The sequence below is a fragment of the Myotis daubentonii genome, chromosome 8 (assembly GCF_963259705.1).
Source record: "Myotis daubentonii chromosome 8, mMyoDau2.1, whole genome shotgun sequence".
Lineage (NCBI taxonomy): Eukaryota > Metazoa > Chordata > Mammalia > Chiroptera > Vespertilionidae > Myotis > Myotis daubentonii.
In genome coordinates this window covers 31,225,419-31,248,293 of record NC_081847.1, presented here as the reverse complement: position 1 = coordinate 31,248,293, position 22,875 = coordinate 31,225,419, and the positions used below count along the sequence as shown (strand labels likewise).

At 47.0% G+C, this 22,875-nt stretch overlaps 1 protein-coding gene across 3 annotated transcripts in view; it reads right to left on the bottom strand.

Moving 5' to 3' along the window:
• Positions 1-527: 527 nt before the first annotated feature.
• DNAAF9 (dynein axonemal assembly factor 9) overlaps positions 528-22,875 on the bottom strand; it is a 137,247-nt gene continuing 114,899 nt past the window's right edge. For all 3 annotated transcript variants that reach the window (XM_059705665.1, XM_059705663.1, XM_059705664.1), the window contains 9 exons: positions 20,495-20,532; positions 15,060-15,195; positions 12,036-12,122; positions 8,985-9,091; positions 8,594-8,668; positions 6,599-6,804; positions 5,440-5,505; positions 4,413-4,506; positions 528-3,840 (listed from right to left, as the gene is read on the bottom strand). In XM_059705665.1, coding sequence (XP_059561648.1) covers positions 3,728-3,840; positions 4,413-4,506; positions 5,440-5,505; positions 6,599-6,804; positions 8,594-8,668; positions 8,985-9,091; positions 12,036-12,122; positions 15,060-15,195; positions 20,495-20,532 — 922 coding nt within the window. In that variant the 3' untranslated portion in view covers positions 528-3,727. The remainder of the gene's footprint in view (positions 3,841-4,412; positions 4,507-5,439; positions 5,506-6,598; positions 6,805-8,593; positions 8,669-8,984; positions 9,092-12,035; positions 12,123-15,059; positions 15,196-20,494; positions 20,533-22,875) is intronic.

Below are 22,875 nucleotides of genomic sequence, written 5' to 3'. Positions count from 1 at the left end.
AAGGCCCATGCCACTAGGAGACCAGGGAGGGTGTCTGCAATCCAAGGCGGGCAAGGACAGTGGCTCTGCCACCTGGACAGGTACTGCACCCTGCGTGCCTGGGCTGTCCCCCACGTGTAAGGCGGAGTGGCCGCCTCGCAGAGCTCTGGGATTAAACGAGGGGATTGGTCTCTGAAGCAATGATTCCTGCTGCAGCCAAGAATCCACAGAACCCACAGCCCTGAGCTGTTGGAGGTGAGGGTGGGGGCGCCTGGGGATGCGACGACTCATAGGGACCTGTAAGCCTGGGATGGCTTTTCTCTGAGACCCCGGGAGTGCCCACACCTAGCCAGGGTGGTTTCTCCACATAGAATTTTATTCTGAAGGCCACTCTGAGGTCTGAGGAAGGGAGGGGGAGCCCCAGCAAAGAGGCTCTCTGCAGAAGCAGAGGGGCAAGTACCCGTCCCAGGCTGTGGGCCATTCCCTCAGCCCCACCCCAGGACACCTCGGGACTGGGTCTGCAGGGACAGCAACAAGGGAGGCCTTGCTTGTTCAGTGATAGTTTATTGGTCCTTAGCATCACATCTGTTACCAAGGTCAATTCAAATACACAACTGCAGGTAAAAACATGTAAAATAATATAAAAATAAATTGAAGGCTACTTTAATATATTTACTGAATTAAGTAGTGTAATAAATACTATAATAAGCAAAAAGCTTCAATCACACAATTCAGTTTCACTGAAGTTACAGTAGTGTTTGTAAATGAGTTTTAAAATTTAAGTTACAAATATTAAAGCACTGAAAAACTAGTATAAAAGTGAATTTTGGCACGTAAGTGAGCTCTTCTTCTGTCATTAGTATTTGACAACCTAAGACAACGAGGAAGCCATTTCTCACCTACTTTTGAGGTACAACTATCCAACTAGGTCAGCAACATGCTGGAATGAATACTTAATAGTTTACAATCTTTGAGTTAACTTTTCCCTTTCGAGAAGCCTGAAGAGCAACTCAGAGCTTATTACTGTGCAAAAATTCTCCAGAATCCTAATTGAATTTAGGAGGGAAGTTTTTCTTGTGACCTGCAGGGCCTTGTGTGCAGGCTGAGGTCAGAGAGCCCCAGGGCTTAGGGGAGCCGACCTAACTCCTTGCCAGCCGCCCCTTCCTAGGGTAATCCCTTTTCTCCAATTTCTGCCTCCTCCCTCCAAATAAAATAAAATAAAATAAAAAATCCCACATCAAAACGTAAAATGACCCATAACTTCAGCGATTTCAACAGCATCACACGCACTCTGGGTGATAAAACTGAAGCTGCTAACAGGAAAGCTGGCAAAAAGCGTGTCAGCCCCGGAGGACTTCTGCCTGTCCCTAGGAACCCACCCGATGTCTTTGCGGGGTCCTTAGTATCCACTTCTAAGGTCAAAATCTAAAACACAGTGTCATAGCCCCCACCCTCCACCTGGAGGAATCAAGTGGATATTAAGCTTCAGGGTCAGAACCCAGAGGCCCGCAGGTTCTGGAAGAGGCAGTGCGGAGGATGCACCCCGGCCTCAGTCCTCAAAGAGCTCACACCGTGCACTGCCAGTGCGCCCCTTCATCAGGCACAGAGCGTGCCCCAAGGAGTGAAATGCCCTTTCACCGATGTGCCCCTTCACACTCCTGAGCAGGCTGAGGAGTGTCTGAGGAGGCCTTAGCCAGTTTTGCCACTTGGCTTTTAAACTTAACGTTTTGACTTTTTTCAATCACAGTTTCATGTTCTGGTTGAGGTAATCACAGTTTTCCCTCTAAGAGGGGCAAGTTGGTGAGAGAGCATTTCTCCGGACAATGGTCAGAAATCAAGACCACCACGTAAGTACAGCCCCACGCAGTGGGAAGGCCCGCTGCTATGGGCGGGTTCGACCCCTCTTTAAAAACTCTTTTGTGCAGCAGCCAGGAAATGGCTCGAGTTCCAAGATCTGGAGCTTTCATTTAAAACTTCACAGCAACCCACCTGGAGGAAATGGTCCCACCCACCCCACCCACCCCTTTTCTAAGGCTGCTCAAGTTTGAGTTTTTAAAAAGAGCTCAGCAGAGCTAAAGGAAGCTACAAGTAACTCATTGCTTATTTAATCAATTGCACTTAATATCTATATTATTGATTCTGGAGCAGAGCAAGTCCACTGTGAACCCCAAACTCTGGCCAGCCAGACATTAGGGGCTCCCAGACTTGGGCTCCACACCTGGGGCCTTGTCACCAGCAGCTTTGGGAGCTGGGACTGGAGAACACGAGTCTTCAGAAGCCTTTCTTCATGCAAGATTTCTTACTCAGTAGTACTGGAGTTTTGTTCATTTGGCTTCAAATACAAATTGTTTTTTCCTAATACAAGTACGTGGTAGCAACAAGTCCGTACAATTGCTTTCGTACTTGCATGCAGGCCTCTGTGTGACCAGGCACACAGACTACATGTGCTCCATCCTTTCTCTGACTCTGCACCAGGGGCCTTTCTCAAAAGCCCCACTACATTACTGGAAACTTTGCTGGTTTCGCCTATGTGCTTGTTCCTAAGGCATGCAAAACAACAACATGAAATTCAGAAAGCATTTACAACCTAGGCAGCTGAGGCGCTGAAGTCCTAACAGACATCACCTAAATACCGGTGCCTGGGACCTCCCCTTCTCCACACTAGTTCTGGAGGTCAGCATGGGACATACCTGTAATTCCCCTCTGCTTTACGGTCCAGCTGAAAACAAAGCCACTGGAAGGAATTCTAATTTGCACATTGGAATTCTTTGAAATTCCTGGTCCTCGGGAGCCCAAAAAATCCAGGGCCAGGAACAAAGCTTGGGGGCACGAATTTCCTGAAGTTTGTGGCTGAAATCCAGACCTTCCCTGGCAAGGCTGAGGGGAGGGTTAGGTGCTGGAGACTGAACCCCATTCAATGACACCCCCAAAAATGATCAGGACCTAAAACTGAGCAGTTGCAGGATGCTCCCCTCAGCGGTGAGGCAAAGCCTCACCAGGGAGCCTTCAGCAGCAGGTTTGCTCTGGCCCCTGAATTAGGCAAACGGGAGTGATACCATAAGGGGACTCAAAACCAATCCTGAGGGGACTGCTTGTGTCAGCTCAATGCCACACGCTTCTGGAAAGCAGGACGCCTTCCACTTTAGTCTGTAAGAACAAGCCCCTCATTTCAGAACAGCTACTGATCTCAGCCCCAGCTGACTCTGGGTTGGGCTGGGGCAGAGCTTGTGCTGTCCCCCCAGGACTGGCCCAGGGCCAGGAGGGCCAGGTCCCTCAATGGGAGGAGCCTGACCAGGAAGGCAGGCACTGGGATAAGGCTCTTCTGGGGCACTGTCTTGAGGCCTGAGGTCTGTGGTGGCCTGGCCCTCCTCAAGGGTGGCTCCAATTTGGGTAGCTAGGGTTCCTTCTGCATCCTAGCAGCTCCTCTGTGCACTCCAAATGCTTCCCCACATGCACACAGTGCTTCAACCACCCAAAGGAGATACTGTGAGAGACCTGGAGGTCCTGGACTGTCAGCCACACACACTGCAGTCCTTGTCTGCTCATGCTCCATGCGGACCCATCCCCCCAAATCAGTGGTGCAGGTGATGCTCTTCAGCGCTGCAAAGAGAATAAAGACAACATGCACTCAAGCCAGCACACAAAGGCCAAGGAGAATGAAGACAGCCCCTGCGGGAGGGGCCTCTGGAGGGACTGAGGCTAAGACACCCATCCTGTCCATCTCAAGTGGACATGCTGCAGCCTTCCCCTAAGGCTTCTGCTCGAAGAGATCGTGGTATTCCTGCTGCTCCAGCTCCCGGTTATACTTTTCGATCTCCCGGTTGGCTTCTTCCACATAGTCATTCATGAACTGGTCCATGACTGGCATCTCATTAAGGAAGAGAGCCATGAGCCTGGAGGACAAAAAAGCCTGCCCTGGCCCAGAGGGATCTGTGGGCAGGTGAAGGGGGCAGGGGGAGACTCTGAGGTAGTGCCTGCATAGAGGCTACCTGATGGGCTCTTTTATATACTGACAGCACCAAAGCGACAAAGAATGCGGCAGGGGTTGGCACAGGGTCCTTCATGAGGTCTAGACCTGCGCCCTTCAGCTTTCATTAGCACACAGCAGCACCCTATCTACCTTTTCACAGATTAACTACTGTAATCAGGCCCCTTCTCCAACATGTAAATTGAGACCTTGATGACCACAGAATTGAGGATGTCACCACAGCTGCATTTAAACTACAACCCACAGGATTATATCAGCAAGCACTGAATGAAGGAGAAATTCAATTGAAATTCAATTGACTTTAAGAGGCCAAAATGAAGTCCGCCTCTGTGCTTTGCTGCTCCCAGAACCCAGCCTGCTCCAGGGCGGGGCTGCCTCGCCTCTAGCAGACACTCTCCTTACAGATAAGCTTCCAGACACCCCCAGGCCCAGATCCCAAGGATACGTGGGTGAAAATCAGTCTTGTCTCCAAAGAAATTGACAAACTGGGTGCCATTATAAAAGTAGCCTGCAGGTAGGGGGTCCAGGTGGCGTTTAACCTATAGGGAAAAAAGAGTCCTGTTAGAATTATCTGACCGCTTTCTATCATTCACTCATTCATTACAAACAAAAACCTATTATCCTTGCAAGATAGCCCACTCCATGGAGGCCGTGTGTCAGGGAGTTGACGCCTCCCCATAGCAGCTCTCAGGCAATGACTGATGGAGGTCTCGGCTCGTGGGGAGGCACTCTGCGTGCCCCTCGTGAGAAGAAACTGGTTGTCCACAGTGGTCCTGTCCTGGTTCGATAACATACCCGTTGTTGGCTGTCTCCCCTTCCTTCTCTCTGTTACTTTCCCATTTCCGTACTCGTGTCTCCTAGAATCATTTCCAAAATAGACCACCTGCACTAGACCTTGTTGAAGGTTTGTCTTCTGAGGTGCTCACGGTGTCCTGCCCAGGAGCACCCAGGGTTGCCCAGGTCCTGTAGGGCCTGGATATGAAGGGCTCTCCTCACGTCTAAAGCAGGGGCTCCTGGAGTCCCAGAGCACTCTCTGCCCACTTGCACATCACTGGGACTGGTGATGTGGCTCATGTTGGGGCCTGTGTTCCTTTTAGTCTTTGCCTCCAAACCTGTCAGGAAAAGTCTCCTGTGGAGGTGGGAACTGGGGCAGAGGCTGGGAGTCAGCCTGGAGGCCAAGAGGGCTCATCAAGGGGCCTCTTGTCCTGGCCTCAGATTCACACATTACCCATAAGCAGTTTTAGGATCTAGACAGTTTTTCCTGGGACTTGCTGGTTTGTGTAGACCAAGGGATGGGAAGGAGAGAACAACTTCTTCTGTTGTTTGAACAGGGTGACAAAGCAGGGCTTCAGCTGCTCCTAGATCTCCTGCCCAGGTGACACCAGAAAATCCCAAAGGATGAAGCTACACAAGCTTGGAAGGACAGCCTTGGGATATGGACGAGCCTTAAGCCCCTAGGGCAGGGTACTCACATGGATGTTCCTGATCTCCTGCTGGGTCAGCATTCCCCTGGTCTTCAGGGCTTTCCTCTGAGGCTTCTGTGCAGAGATGGAGGGAGGGTTCAGGTCCCAACAGAGCTGATGGAGTACCTAGGCAGGTGAGGGCTCAAGGGGCCAGTTATATGACTAAGACCCCAGTGGAGGGAAAGCAAGCACTGGCTTGACCTGGACACAATAGCCTGCTTGTCTGCCCCTCGAGAAGACCACTCCCAAGCTTTGTGTGCCGGGGGACAGTGGCAGAGGAGAGACCAGTGCTTTTGCAAATAGGCATGTTCCTGCCTCTGCAGATTCTCATCCCTAAGGCCCACCAATGACAGACATGCAGACAAAGGGATGAGGTCCCATAGGCAAGCATCATCAAGTTTATCCAGGTAGGTCTGAGAAAGACACAGCCTACAGGCAGCCATTCCTCAGTATAAAAGACAGGTTTCCACTGAGCATCTACAAAGGCCCCAGGCCCCAGTCAACTCTTTTTCCAGAGTTCTAGGATGAGCTGAACCCCCAAGGCTGTGCTAAGAGGCTTAGCACCGAAAGCATGCAATGTATTGAAGGATTTTAACTCCATAACTTGAGTGTGTGTGTGAGTGTGTGTGTGAGCTAAAGGTGCTTGTGTGCTTGTGTGCATTTACAGGAAGCCTCCCCTTCCCCAGCACCTGTCTCCAGGGCCCCGGGCTCACTGCTGTCTTGATTTGCAAAAGGCTCTTCCCATATCTTTGTTGTTAATTCCTTTCTAGAGGGAAAGCCCAAGAACAGGAGATTCTGGGATCAGAACACAGGAGAGTTTTGAATAAGGTTCAGCTAAGAAATGACATTTTGAGTTTGGAACATCAGTTTGACCCAGGGTCCACATGAACCAAGTAGGTTTCACCCAGGCTCTACGAGGCCACCTAGTAACCCCAGTCTGCTTGTGGAAGTAGAATTGGTAATGTCTGTGAAAACAAGTCTGCCCTGAGTTTGTCTGAGTGGCTGCCTCCCACTCTCTAAGTGTCCCTGAAAATGCTGGCTGAGCTGAAGCGGTGGGGAGTGGGGAGGCACCAGGGAGACTGTGGGGGGCCTTTGTCTCAAGGCCAGCAGCAGTTCTGAGGTGTGCTAGCCACATCTGTGCCAAGTTTGTCTGAGCTTCAAAAACTACCTGCTTAGCAGACTGCCGTAGCCAGTCCTTGACGCTTTCTTCCTTCAGGGAGCAGCCGATGAACACGAGGTAACACTCCTGTTGCCCGCTGCTGTCTTGAGGTGTGCCTCGGGAGTTGGGTGGTGGCGTGGGTCCCTCCAATACAGGCACGATGCTCAAGGAATTGGCCAAAGTGTTGTGGCAGACCTCCATGGTCTTCTCAGAGTCTGCAAGAACACATGTCAGTCTCCGAGACAATGCCCCAAAACAATAAGGCTACACAAGACTGACACAGGGTCTATGGTCGGGGACAGACTCATGAGACATGTACAGGAGGGAGAACGGACATAATTGGTAACAAGTTAGAAAGGATGAAGTAAGAGAGGGCGGAGTAGGTTGGTTGATCAAGTGATCAGGTGGATACAACCTAGAAGGGGACTATAAGAGAAAAGCCCCCTTCTGGAGGAATGGGTCTCAAAAGAGGCCTGAGGGGCCAAGGGAGGAGGGCGTGTCCATAGTACAAGTGCTGTAGAAAGGTCACCTGGATGGGAATAGAAAAGAGGGGACAAGATTTACAGGCTGAGAAGCTGGGCTATGACTGACTGGAGACATGAGAAAAGATAAAGGTACCTCTAAAAGGCAGGATGAGGAAAGGATCCGGAACAAGAGAGGTTAACCTTGAACAAGCAAGGGGTCAAGAGTAGGTGTAAATAAAGAAAAGGAGCTGATGATGGGGGAGAGGGAAGACAAAGGCACTAAGACCCCTGAAGCAGGTGGGGGGTTGTCTGTTGGTGCCTGAGGGAAGTGGGCTTGAGCAAGGGGCTTGAAGAGAGGGCCAAAGTTTCAAATTCAGTAATATAATTTAGGCCAATGGTACAGGTTAAAGACCATGAAAGATTCCTTTTTAAAGGTTACGTTGTCTAATTCTTCCATCTAAAGACCCAGGTGGTTCCATGCTTACAACTCTCAATGGCTCCCTGTAGCAGACACTGATGGCTATCTGTCCAGCAGCCCTCTCTTCCTCCGATACCAATTCCCCATGGGTCCTGGATCCTGGAAGGCATAGCAACTGAATTCCAGTCAAGGAGAGAAGTCTGCTGAAGAATTGGGAGGAGGCACTTCAGCAAGGGTGTCTGCACTGATAAAGATACCACAGGAAGAGCCAGCCTCTCCATCAGCTGGATGTTGTGTCTGGATTTGACACCTAGACCTACAGCACTACCTGGCAACCATGAGGGGTGGGTACCTGAGGACAAACTGACACCAAGAATGGAAGAACACAGAGACACATATTAGCTGGGTCCTCAGTGGCTTTGCTATGCAGCCCGACCTCTAGCTTCTTGGTATGTAGCTAACACCTGCTAGTTGATTTGGGGTTTTCTGTTGTAAGAGCCAAAGACAACCTAACAGACACGATCCCTGCCTCCTGCTAAGCCCCAGCCACAGTAAGCCCTTTCTGGTTCCTGAAGTGTGCCTTTTTGCCTCAGGTCCACAGCACATTCTGTGCCTTTTCTCTGGAACAGTCTCCCCTTCCTCATTGCTGAGTTGAGCAACTCCTTGTTTTGAGGCCTTCTCTGACCCCAGCCCAGGTAGACAGACTTCAGGTCTGGAAGGCTCCAGAGGTCTACGGCTGAGAAATAGGCCTACTGAACAGAAGGGAGAAGGCAAGTGACTTTGACAGACATGAATCAGAAGCTGGAGATCTCAGTGTTGGGGTAGCTCTAGAAAGGTGATAGGTCTAGAAAGAAACCATGGATGATGGTTTGAGTCTCTGGAACAAGGAAGTCCAGGAGCTGTGAGGAGAGGCCCTGGGCAGGCCATCCAGGGGAAGGAGGGCAGATCCTCCACTGTGGAGCAGAAGGACCTGAAGGAAGGTGGGCCCCTGGCAGGGAGGGTGATTGGAAGAGCCCAATGGTGTAAGGCCCAGAGGGGAGGGTTTTGGAGAGAGTCTGCAGAGCACCAATGGAGGCTATGAACTCCATAGTGCAGGGCTCCCAAATCCAACCCCCCAGTTACCTGAAAACTTCACTTTGCCCAGGATGTGGTAGATGTTTCCAGAGAAAGGACTTGGCTTGATGGAAGACTGAATTGCTGGTGGAGGAAGAGGACAGGATTGTTACCCACCTGGGGGCAAAGGTCAAGTTCAGAGTGGCAGCGCTAGGAGGGTTAGGGACTAGGAAGGGATCTTACTCTAGGGTCCTGGGTTCATGGGTTCTATCCCCACCCATTCCTCCCCAGTGGCTCCAGAGGTGGGGGATTCCTGCATTCTCAAATCCCTCTGCCTGTTTTCAGACCCAAATGGAGAGGAGAAGAGACAGCATTCAGAAAACTAAAATGGTGCCAGGAAACAGGGACAACTCTTGTTGTTCTTTTACTGGGCCCGGGACCTGTCCCGGCCAGGGCTTACCTTTACATTTGGCTATAAAGCGAGTCCTCTCCAAGGGACGACCAAACCATACGCAGATCTGAACCATTAATGGAAAGACTGATCCAGCATCAAATTTACCTTCATACCTTAAAAGGTTTAAAAAATTGTAAGTACAACAGTATTATATAATACTTTGGAATGAACTACATATTATTTATCCTGTAATATTTGCATTCTCTCTTACTTGTACACAATTTTGTGTATAATACATTTGTTTTAAATGTATATATGTTTCTTTCACCTTGAGGTTGGGAAGAATGGTTTACCTCTTTGGACTAGTAGTTTCTTGATGTCAAAGACCCCTTCGACCCTTGAAGCCTGCAGTGTCCCACCTGAGGCCAGGGGGTCCTTCCTGGTACCCTTAGAGCTCTTCCTTAGGATCCCCACCCACTCTTTCAAGGGCTCCAACTATGCTCCACCATTGCTGAGGGTAGTTTAACAGACTGTATATTTGGCGTGTACACTCTCTCCAGAAGGAACTAAAGGGCTGAGGCAGCTCTGCACTATTTTCTCAGTTTTGAGTACAGAAGACATAATGTTGCCACAGACTCATTCAGAACATGGCCATATTCAGAGCATTTAAAAAATTTAACCTTTCATTATGGAAAACTTCAAACACATGCAAAGGTAGAAGGGTAGTATAATAAACTCCCATCAACTAGCTTCCAAAGTGATGGACTTGTCATTTCTCCTTTTGTATTATTTCTTTCAGATGAATCCCCATGATTGAAATCAGTCCAGAAGAGGGTGTAACCATCTCATGGGTAATAATTCACACTGTCCCTGGCAGGAGGTGAGCATTCCAGTTTTTCAACAATTCCCCAGCAATGGTTTCTATAGATATTTTTGGTTAAATGTAATAGTATCAATCAAAATAATAGTGAGGCATCATGTTACATTTTGAATATTACTGACATGGAATTGCTATCATGGTTGCCATCTGTATTTGATCCTCAGTGAATTGTCCACATCTACATGGACTGGGCTATTTTTCTTAACTGACCAAACAAGTTTCTCAAATATTATATTAACCTTTTGTCACATTTGAAGCAATCATTTTCCTCCAGTCTACTGTATTTTCATCTTCTTTTTTAAAAAAATATGATTTTATCCATTTCAGAGAGAGGAAGGGAGAGGGAGAGACAGAGAAACATCAATGATGAGAAAGAATCCTCGATTAGCAATTGCCCTATTTGGGATCAAGCCCAAAACCTGGTTATCAAACTGTGATCTCCTAGTTCATAGGTTGATGAGCCATACCCGCTGGGCTGTTTTTTCTTATTAGTTTCCTTAGTTTTAAAATAGCAACTGCAGTTTTGAATTTTATATTGTTGAAAGTATCTTACTCTTTGTGATTTCTTAAAGTTGGGTAGTAGCATAACATTTTTGCAACACTGCCATGCCATGGTCTTGTTTCTCACCCCCAACCCAGACAGCCATTTGAAGACCATGAGTTGCTCGGGCTTCTGTGCTCAGAGCCCGAATCCTTTGGAGAATTTGGAGGGGCTAAAGGAAGAGGGAAAGGTTTCCTCCCAGGCTAGAAACACGCCCTTCAACCAGGGAGGTGGGGGCGGGGCCGATGAGAACAGAGGGCCGTGGAAGGGGAATGGCTAAGAATCTTCACAGCACAGAATGAGCACTTCCTGGAGCTGAAGTCCATTCACTAGGAGGTAATGGCCCTGACCCAAGGAGGGAGGGGAGTAATATCTAGGGATGAGTAGGAGTCTGATGGCTGCCATCTTGTTAAAAGACTAAATTATCTGAATCCAAGGAAGGAATTCAGAAAGGAGAGCCTGAAGGGTGATTAAAAAAAATAAATAAATCTTCCTTGTTGAAAGTATTACATATATTCCCTTGCCACCCCGCCCCCCTTGATTCCCTCCAGCCCCCTCCCTCCCCACCCTATTGTCTATGGTCCATGGATTATGCATATACACATACAAGTTATTTGGTTGATCATCTCCTACCCACCCACCCTCCCCCACCTTCCCTGAAGGGTGATTTTAAGGCCCCTCCATCTCTGATTATCTACAATCATTGAATTTCCTGATCAAGGGAAGGTTTCAGACTCTAGACTCACAGAACCTTCTAATGAGCTCCTCATACCCAGATCTTTCCTGGATCAGTCTGCCTCCAGGAAAGTGTATCCGGAGCTCAGTTCACGTGCCCAGAATGAGTCAGCATGGACTGGAAGAGGGTGATTCCCTAGGCACCAGGTGCAGAAAGAAGAAGTCTCAGGCCCAGGCCCATAGGTGTGGGCAGCAAAAGGGCCCGCATCTGCAGCCACCAGAGGAGGGTTTCACCTCAGAAGCTCCATCTCTTTCTTTGTATCTAAGATATAACTGTCTTGTTCAGGAAAAAGGGATGACCCACTTACCTATGTATAAGTATGATGTGATTCAAATCAAGTATGGTATGATCGAAAGACTAAATTTTTATTCATTTACATTTTATTAAATAGTCAAGTGTGGCTAGTGGTTACCATACTTAGAACAGTGTGTATAAGTGCTCATGAGCTGTTGGTATTAGTACGATTACAATGCACCTTGTAGTCTCTTTCCTTCTCTTCTCCCCTCTGGAGGAGAAGGTCACAGGCTGGGAGGCTGCCAGGAGAGAAGAAACATCTTCTGGGCCCCATCGGCAGGGAACTTAGCTGTCAGGAAGGAACCCTCGAGGACTGACTATTCTCAGGAGTGACTCTCTCACCTGGGAAGGTTACAACTCCTTGGTTCTGTGTCAGCCACCTCACTCTCACTAGAGGCCAGAGGAAACACAGGACACTATTGTGCCTGGTGCCCACAGGATGTCTCCTTACGTCTCAACATGGAATAAGGCTCCCAATTTGGAGCCCAAGACGGGGAGCAGTGGGCTCCTGGAAAAGCCAGCTGTTGCTGGGACAGGGTAGGTCCTTCCAGCTGCCATGGACACCCTCGTATAGCACACCTGGGATTCTCTCTCTCTTTTGCTGTGAATAAATAAATCATTGGATTTACAAATAAATCTCAGCTACTTTTCAATGATGATACTTGCCAGCCAGGGTACATTAAATATCGAGATCGTAGCATCTGAGGACTTGAAAAACTGTTTTCTGACAGAATCAGCTCAATGTCTTCATTCCTTTGAAAACATACAGAAAAAAAACCACCCAGATTAATTAGGACTATCAACCTTAACCTGCACATTTGCTTTCTTTCTCCACCGTCCCCCCCACACACATATAAGCAACAAATGCATGCATTTTTTCTGTTATTTCACCCTTAGGTATTTCAGTATGCATCGCCTAAGGCAGGGGTGGGCAAACTTTTTGACTTGAGAGCCACAATGGGTTCTTAAACTGGACCGGAGGGCCGGAACAAAAGCATGGATGGAGTGTTTGTGTGAACTAATATAAATTCAAAGTAAACATCATTACCTAAAAGGGTACGGTCTTTTTTTTCAATAGTTTTATTCATTTCAAACGGCCGAATCCGGCCCGCGGGCCATAGTTTGCCCACGGCTGGTAAGGACAAGGACACTATTTTACAGAACCACAATATGACTATCATGCCCGAGGAATTTAATACTGTGGACCAGCAGCACTGGTACCATCTGGGAGCTCATTAGAAATGCAGAATCTCAGGCCCTATTCCAGACCCACTGAATCAGAACCCTCATTTTAATAATCCTCAAGAGATTCATATGCACATTAAAGCTGAAGAAGTATTGATTTAGTATACATCCATTTTCAAATTTTCCCTTTCTAGGGGTTAGGGAGACCCAGGATTCAATCAAGTGTCACCTATCAAAATTACAATCTTTATTTTTCTTTAATCTGGAACAATTCCTCCAACTTTCTTGTGTGTTTCTTTCTCATGACATTAATCTTTTTAAAGACTATATGCCAGTTGTCTTGGGTCCCATGACTTAGATTTGTCTGGTTGTTTCCTCATGATTAGATTCAGGTAAACATTTTTGGCAAGATTAATACCAGGTGATGTGTCCTTCCCATAGCATCACAGGACGTAGGCACATGATGCCAATTTGTCCCATTAGTGGCCTTGCTAAGTTGAATCATTTGGTCAATGTCATGACTACAAGACCCTCTCCTCCCACTGTGAAGGTACTTTCCCTCTTTGTAAGTAGTGAGCAGTCTGTGGAGTGATACTCTGAGACCAGTGAATATCCTTTTCCTCAACAATCTGTCAACTACTGAGCATCCATTGATTTTTGCCTAAACCAAGTTATTATACCAAAGGTTACAAGATGCTGACTTTCTAGTTCTAGAAATCCTTATTTATTTATTAGCATTTGCCTGTGAAAAGAGTTTTAGTATCCTGTCCCTCTTCATTTTTTTAGTATCACATAGACTCACCTTATTCCATGTGCTATAATCCATTATTATCATTATTCTTTCTCATGCTCAAGTTGTCCCAAATTTGGCTACTGAGAGCTTCTTAAGATAGTTTCCATATCCTTTTGACATATTTACACAAATCTTTCCTTTTTTGGCATAAAATGTAGCTGCCCTAGACCTGCAATCAGCCAATTCTCCAAGGAGTCCTGATACCTGACAGTGGATTGGTACATAAAAACCAAGATCTAGAGGTAGGGTGTTTATTGTGGCATTAGTATTTCTGGTCCCTTTCAATGGAAAGAGCTCGTAAATATACCTTTTTAAAAATAATAAATTTAGTAGGCTCGCCGCACCGCGGGCCGCGCGGGGACAGGCTCTGGTCTCCGGCTCCGAGGTCCCAGCGGCCGGGCGTGGCAGGGTTTTCCCTCACCTTTCCCATTTCATACTTATTATTAATCCTATCGGAGGATATTTCTCCCCCATTGATTTCTAGACAGAGAGGAAGGCAGGGAGAGGGACACAGAGAGAGAAACATTGATGTGAGAGAGACCCATCAATTGGTTGCCTCCCCTACATGCTCTGACCCAGCCAGGGATCGAGCCTGCAACCAAGGAATGTATCCTTAACTGGAATTGAACCGGGGACCTTTCAGTCTACGGGCCAAAGCTCCAATCACCGAGAAAACTGGCTAGGGCCATATTTATAATCTCTCTTCTCTATTCAGTGATGCTGTTTGGAATCAGGATACCAATAGACGATTATGTTCAAAAGGTACTTGAATTAATTATTTTGTGTGTGTGTGTGTGTGTGTGATTGCAGATGGTTTCACTTTTTTGTTTGTATTTAGATTTTTTCCTCCTTGTTGGTTTCATTTAATTTCTGAATATGTAAAATATTTGCATTGCTCAAAAGTCAAAACTAGCCTGGCTGGTTGGTTAGAGCACTGTCCCGATATGCCAAGGTTGAGGGTTCAATCTCTAGGGCGCATACAAGAATCAATCAATGAATGCATAAGTAGAACAAATCAATGTTTCTCTCTCTCCCTCCCTTAAATCAATTTTTAAAACGTGAAAACTAGCCCAGCCAGCGTGGCTCAGTGGTTGAGCATCAATCTATGAACCAGGAGGTCACAGTTCATTTCCTGGCCAGGGTATATGCCTAGGTTGGGGGTTTTATTCCCAGTCGGGGGCATGCAGGAGGCAGCCGATCAGATCAATGATTCTCTCTCATCATTGATGTTTCTATTCCTTTCTCCTTCCTTCCTCTCTGAAGTCAATAAGTCAATATACTTTTAAAAAGTCAAAATTATATAAAAAATATATACCTTTTAGTGTCTTTACTGAAAATTGCTATACAATCAGATGCTTTTGTACACACACATACAAAGTCACCAATGATCTATTTTTAGTTTGTAATTTGGACCCAAGTCCATGAAGTAAAAAGATAATTTCTCTATGTTCTCTATGTAATTTTTCTTACATGTTAACAAAGGAACTTGAGAAATTCTTGACTTCCATTCCTTAATGGATGAAAATGTGAATGCATTAAAATAAAATATCTCAAAACAGGACAGGATTCTGACACATAGTGTCCTTTTGGTGATTCACGCAGCATCAGCACTTCTGTAATGGCTCAGGACTTAGGTACAGTGAGACCCTGTGGTGCACTACGATTTGAGAAGATGCTTGGTCTGTGGGGTGAAGGGAACGGGACAAATTTACCTGGTGACAATCCCATTTTCTGCAAGAATGAAGGCTGTGGTAGGATTGGCAGCCCTGATGAGGCTCTGCAGCTGAACGAGGAGAGGGTGCCTCTGCTCCGTGGTATGACTGGTGAACACCACATTACTCACCAGGCCTGGGAATAAAACCAAGAACAGTTCAGCCTTCAGAGTCCTGATGGGATGAGGGCTCACACCAACATGGGCCCTTACTCCCTCCTGACTGTCCCTTCCAGTAGCCCCTTGTATAGACACCCCGGATCCCCAACACCAAGAGACAGAGCCATCATTCTGTTCCGCTTTCTGCCACCTCTTGGAGTGCATGACCTCAACACTGTAGCTGCCTTAACTTCCTAATCTCCTATCTTCTTTTTAAAAATGTTTTTTTTTTATTGATTTTGAGAGAGAGAGAGAGAGAGAGAGAGAGAGAGAGAGAGAGAGAGAGAGAGAAAAGAAGAAGGGAGAGAGAGAGAGAAACATCAATGGGCTGCTTCTTGCACGCCCCCTACTGGGGGTAGAGCCTGCAACCGGGCATGTGCCCTGACCAGGAATCAAACTGACTTCGTGGTGCATGGGTTGATGCTCAACTACTGAGCCACACTTGCTGGGCCCTCTTATCTTCTTAATTCTGCTTTCCAGCTGATATCCTGAGCTTCATCAGGGGGCCCTTTCTGCATCCCCTGTACTTAACCTCATCAGGAACGGGTGTCAATAACCTTCACCAGTTCAGACCACATTTACCAGGCACTAACCATATATCAGGTGCTAACCAGTAGATTCTCAAAGTGTACAGCTGAGAAGGAGTCACACACACAAACCCACAATGCTATATAATAAAGAAGTAATATGCAAATTGACTATCACACCCTTGCACAAGATGGCTGCCCCCATGTGGTCACATATGGCCGGCAGAGGAGGGCAGTTGTGGGTGATCAGGCCAGCAGGGGAGGGCAGTTGGGGGCGACTAGGCCAGCAGGGGAGGGCAGTTAGGGGTGACCAGGCCGGCAGTGGGTAGCACTTGGGGGCAACCGGGCCTGCAGGGAAGGGAGGGCAGTTGGGGGGGACCAGGACTGCAGGGAAAGGCAGTTATGGGTGACCAGGTTGGCAGGGGAGGGCAGTTAGGGGTAACCAGGCTGGCAGGGGAGGGCAGTTAGGGGCAACCAGGCTGGCAGGGGAGGGCAGTTGGGGGCGATCAGGCCGGCAGGGGAGCAGTTAGGCGTTGATCAGGCTGGCAGGGGAGTCGTTAGGGGGTGATCAGGCTGGCAGGCAGAAGCGGTTAGGGGCAATCAGGCAGGCAAGTGGTTGGGAGCTAGCAGCCCCTGATTGTGAGGGAGATGTCCAAGTGCCAGTTTAGGCCCACAGAGATAGGGCCTAAACTGGCAGTTGGACACCCCCCAAGGGGTCCCAGATTGGAGAGGGTGCAGGCTGGGCTGAGGGACACCCCCTCCAGTGCACAAATTTAGTGCACCGGGCTTCTAGTTTTTAAATAAGCTTCTAACACACTCAAAACCTCTACTGCTACCCTAGCCTGTTTGGGTCAGCGGATAGAGCGTCGGCCTGCGAACTAAAGGGTCCCAAGTTCGATTCCGGTCAAGGGCCCGTACTTTGGTTGCATGCTCCTCCCCAGCCCGGGCCCTGGACAGGGCTCATGCAACAGGCAACCAATCGATGTGTTTCTCTCACATCGATATTTCTCTCTGTCTTTCACTCTCTCTTCCACTCTCTCTAAGAATCAATGGAAAAATATCCTCGGGTGAGGATTAAAAACAAAACAAAACACCTCTATTGTTAAGATCTCCATGTAAGACCTAGTTTTGGTAACAGCACATGATTAGAAATTCAAATGGAGAATATGTTAGCATTTTGTTTATTCCATTTTAAAAGGTCCCTTGCATGCCCTTTCTGTTCAGAAGCTTTAACATTAATTGGAGCATCTTCAACCTATATAATTTTGTTAACCTGTGTCACCCCAATACATTCAATGAAAAGAAAAGAAAAAGATGCATCATCTTTAGCCAGAGTGTCAGGGAAGCCTGCTAATAAAGGTGACACTGGTGGTGCCTGTGCTCCCTTTCCCATTTAGGAAGATCACTCTGGAAGCTGCAGGGGAGGCAGGAAGGACAGCCTGGTGAGCTAATGGCAGAACCCCATGTGCTGGTGCAGCCACAGGAAGTGACTGGGGCCTCTGGAAACACAGTCAGGCAAGGTGAGGAGGCCAGGCTCAGAATGTGGCACAGTGGGGAGCAGGCAGGGTTCTAGAAGGCTCAGCACATTCCGGAGATGGCAGATACAGAAGCCGGATGCTGCAAGAGGCCCGTCAGATTCCCAGGGGTAGAAGATGAGAATAGCTGTGGTGGGTCTTGCAGTGAGAAGCCAGGAAAGGCTCAGTGAAGACTAATAAAGGCCTCAGGATTCTGTCTAGTATCTTCTTGGGCCAAAGAAACTGGAGTCAGACTAGTGCAAACATGCCAACCTAAGCAGTGTATACTTCCAGGGTCACAAACAGGCCTGTCCTATCCAGGAAAAGGTGAGAGGCACTCTGCCCGAGGTACTGTCTGCCTCCAAGTACCATCATAGGTAAACCCTGTGGGCTTGGAATTCTAGGTCAAGAACTGGACATAAAAAAGGGGCTTTGTTTTATAGGGAAACAAGCAAGAGGATTATGCCTAGCATTCCTTAGGCCAGCCATACAAACTGCCACCTGTCAAGAGGAAATGCCATCTTGTGCAGCAGGTGCAGCAGTTATCTGGAACTCAGGGTGAAGAGGCCAAGGTAGGTGTTTTAATTTTGCTTGGTTCAGGAGCTTCCTTCTGTTTGTATCAAGGAGTGGATACCCAGATTTGGTCAAGGTCTCGCCAGTCTGGCCCATTCCCAGCAGTGCCCAGACATCTCTGAGGTCTATCTGACCATCCTAGTCTGGGTGAAAGACTTCCTGTAGCCCTGGAGAAAACAAAGTTCACCTCTTATATCTATCTATAGATACTTCTAAGAGCAGTGCATGTTGGTAAAATGTGTCACTCTGCATTCAATGCAACATTATAATGAGCCTTGCTAGCTTTTTAAGCACTGAGATTATTTCCTAATCCTTATATTTCTGTAATACACAACATCATCTTGGGACTGCAATACAGTCCTCTTCTCACTGTAAATAATCCTTTGTTGTAAAAGCAATGAATCAGGGAGCCTGACTCATGAAAAGGAGCAAAAGGAGGCAATATGCTCCCTTGGGACATGGAGTGTTGGTCAGATCCCACCTCCAAGTGAGCCACTAAATCACCGAGGAAAAATACAGTTGGCCCTAAACCACTTTGGGGTCGGGGCATTATAGTAAAAAAAAGTCTGCATATAATTTAAAAAACAATGATTTCAGAGAGAGGAATGAGAGGGACAGAGATAGAAACAGCAGTGATGAGAGAGAATCACCGATCAGCTGCCTCCTGCATGCCCACAACTGGGGATCAAACCTGCAATCCGGGCATGTGCTCTGACCAAGAATCGAACCATGACCTCCTGGATCATAGGCCGACGTTTAAGCACTGAGGCACACGGGCAAGGCTACATATAACTTTTGACTACCCAAAAACTTAACTACTAATAGCCTACTGTTGACCGGAAGCCTTACTATGAACAGTTAACACATATTTTGTATGTTATATATATTATATACTGTATTCTTATAAAATAAGCCAGAGGAAATAAAATGTTATTAAAAAATCACAGAGAAGAGAAAATACATTTACAGTATTTATTGAAAAATATCTGCATATAAGCAGATCTGCACAGTTAAAACCTGTATTGTTCACAAGTCAAATGACCTTGCCTTTTATCTCCCCCCACTGGGCCCCCATGTAGCCCATGCCCATGGTGAGCCAGGTCAGACTAGTCCACAGGGTTCCCTGGGCCCAGATGCAAGGGGAAGATATTTATCAAGGCACTGTCACTGCACAAGCCCCCTGGAGTTCAGAAAACAGCATATGTGGATCCAAGATCGACTGCCCATATCTGATCATATCCCTAGCTTTATACAAGCACAGAATTTGACACAGGTTGCCTTTGAACACTGAATTAGGAGATAGTGATATTGAAATATTCCTACTAAGTGCCAGAGAGAATGCAATCTGTCCTGAATATTACGCAGTTTCATGAACAGTGAAGACAAAGCACTTGCCCTTTGCCAGGGCAGCCCAACCATCTGTGCTTTATGTGCAAAAAAAGCAGAGGGGCACTGAGGGAGAAAGTGTCAAGGAGCCAAGGACACTAGGGTGGCAATAATGTGGTGGACAGGAGCTGACGACAGCCCACACCCATGGCTTTGATGCTGACTACCAAACATGCATCTGAGGACCCAACAGCTCTCCTTGGTTATCTTCCAGTCCTTTGTTTTTCCCCTGTGCTTTCTATTTCAAGGACAGGCACTACCAACCTTCCTAATCTCTCAAGCTAGAAACCTAGCAGTCATCCAAGATACCTCCTTTTTCTAACTCATGTCCCATGTGTAACCTATCATCATATCCTACTGACCCAACCTCCATAAAATCTCCTTAATTTGTATCTGTGGTAGCTACTATGGGTATCTATCTCCATTGCACTCAGCTTCTGGGGTGCAATGCCTGCAGAGCCACAGGGACCTCTGAAGGCGGGACTTGAGACTCCTGGAGCAGCAGTCCAATGCACATTCCTCCCTCCAGTGACCCGGCCTCCTGCCCTGTGCAGCACCCAGCTCAGCTGCTTCCCAGGACAACATCTCTGGATCTCTGGTATGCTCTGCTGTCTCCGCTCCCTGTGGACTGGCAGGGGCTCAGCAGGGCAAAACTCTGCTGGCACACCGAGTTATTTCTTTGTCTGATATCTACTTGCTGGGCTAACTCAGGAAGCCCAGAGCCCAGGTCTTCTGACAACAATGAGCATTTTATCACCACTACAGGAAACTTAGAATTTATTCTGGGTCTCCAGGCACCATAGCTAATATGACTAAAAAGTGCTGCTTCTAGGGTTCCAGACAGTAAGACAATGCAAAGTTGAGTGTAACCTACAGGATGGGTGGATTTTTCTAAATGCTACCAAGGAGGTATGGAAAATTTCATTGTATGAGGGGTAATATTAAGGGAGAAGGTTCTATTGGGCTATACTCTGCACTCATGGGACAGGAGAAATGCAAGATCTTGATGTTCCAGAGGCTAGGAATACCTATTCAGTCCCCTGATATTAGTTGGAAGGCAAGGGCAGATTTAAACCCAGCTCAGGAGAGGAGTTGCCATGGCAATTTGTCATCATGAAGAAACAAACTCTGGAAGAAATCTGCCTATCAAATATAAAAATAAAAGATGTCAAAGTTTTCCCTGTACCAATTTATTTGTTTTAGATTTTAGAATGGTAGGTAGGAGCATGAAGAAAAGTCTGAAAGTCATGCAAACACGAGTAAAGCCCATTGCTTACCTTGTGAACACTGGTCAAGACATTTTGGAAAGAGAAATCTAGGGAGGAAAAATAAATATTTTAAAACCATAAAGTCACAGTTGTCATTATTTCCCACAAAAATGAGCATATCACTGATACCTAAGATGATTTACTCGAGGGGCAAGTGGCAGGCAGCACTGAGCATTAGGATAGCCATGGCTATGCAAGAAGTTTTCACAGCTTTGAACCAAAACAGAGTTCCTTAAGCCAGGAAAAGTCCCTACGTGGCCAACCCTTGGTGGAATGCTTAAGAGGGGATACCTGGGCATGGCCAGTCTCTAGACCAGCCGTGGGCAAACTACGGCCCGCGGGCCGGATCCGGCCCGTTCGGCTGTTCTATCCGGTCCGCGGAGCCGAAAGAGCGGAGGGTTCTCTGGCTCTCCCCTCCGCTCCTTCACCAGCAGCAGTGTTAACATGGCAACGTCAGGAAACACGGCCGCAGCTCCTTCTTCTGAGTCCAGTTTAATAACCCATTGTGGCCCTCGAGTCAAAAAGTTTGCCCACCCATGCTCTAGACTATAGGAAAGAAAGAGAGCTGGCTTTTTTTTTTTTTTTTTTTTTTTTAAGAGATACTGTCTTCATAAAGGGGAAATTCAAGGGAAAATGTGAAAAATTACATTCACCTAACTCTAACAAGGCCTTTCAGTACCAAAGTTGCCATGTTTCCCTTCATGTGCGCACTAGAATCCTGCTTCCCCTTTAATCCCATTCTGACCTCTAATAGTGAATGAAAAACAGCAAACTGACTGGATCACAACTGAAGCAGGTGAGGGTGACTGATCCAAAGTGTGAGTTAGTTAAGAACTGGAGCTCTGTAGGAAGCCCCAGAGAAAATTCCATACTCTCAGTGCTTTAAAACTCCTAAAACATCATAGTGCTCTTCTCAGGGAAGAACAGTAACACTAATGAGAATAGCTCCTTTTATCTTACCGTGGGGCTGGATGCTATGCATGCAGTTCACATATATAATCTTGTTCTGTCTTTACTTCCACCCCATTAAAAGCTGAGAAGAATGAGTGTAGGATGACTAAGCAGTCAAGCACTTTGCCCAAGGCTGCACATGAAGCCAGGAAGTGGGAGGGCTGATGCAGGGCCCAGGTCTGCTTGGCACCACAGAGTTTCTGTTTCCTTTCCCTGCAAGTAGGATGCTTACTGAAGCCACACTTCTGAACTGTTTCTGGTCTATGTGGCAGGTATTAATGCTATTCAAAACACCGGGGGGGTTTCCCTTGGTGGTGGCAAGTCTTCATTCTTCTATTTGATTTCTAAAACCAGCCAGGCACACATCACTTGGAACCAAATTTGGTGAGTGAATGAGCTGGATGAATACCACTTCTTGGGTTGCTCTTGCCTGGCTGCCTCATGGTCTCTGAAGAATTCCAAGGAGGAACCCCCTATGTGCTCTGAGCAAGGTCAAGAGCCTTGGAACATCCACACCAATCTTTCAAGAACAAAACTCACTGACTTCCCTGCACTCACTGTTCACTGAACACCCTCTCCCCTACAGCAAATATATTGTTAGAAAGTGTCTGTCCCCATCAAGTGCTTGTGACCTGAAAGGCCCTTCTTAGCATCCTGCTTGCTTCTCACAGCCAGGCATTTTAGTAAGGTTGATCAGAGTTCCCCCTTAAGGGATCTGAGAAGGCCTGAGGACATCAAGCTGCTCCCTTTAAGCATCTGCAAAGAAAATATTCAGAACACACGGACTTGCACATACATATGATTCCCTAAAACTGGAATACAATTTCTCATATCTTGGCATCTTTGGGATCCCGGTCCTTCAAATTCATACTCTGGCTTTCTTTCAAATTCAAAGAGGAGCTATCACCGCTTCTTCATATTTTGTATAAAACTGCATTATACAAGCATATTTTATTATGGTACTTCCTACTCTATATCATGATTAATTATGTACATGCCATTGATGTGGCATGTGGAAAATTACTTAATTTTTCTGAGCGGCTCTCTCGTGGTAAAATATGACAATGAAGCCTACCTTAAAGGAGGATTTAGAGAATTAAGAGGGGTAAAGCAGATAGCCAGTTGGCCTGGAGGTCAAATCACCCCCGGTATTGCCGACATCAATCAAGGCTTAAAGGCAACAAGACTGCGCACAAAGACCACTTGGGGGTGTACCAAGAAAGCATAAAAAATGCGGAGACAAAGAAACAGGACAAAACTGTCAATGGAGGGTATTGAGTTCAGAACCACACTTTTAAGGTCTCTTAAGAACTGTCTAGAAGCCGCCGATAAATGTAGTGAGATCCTCAAGAAATCTAATGAGACCCTCGATGTTGTGATAAAGAACCAACTAGAAATTAAGCATACACTGACTGAAATAAAGAATATTATACAGACAC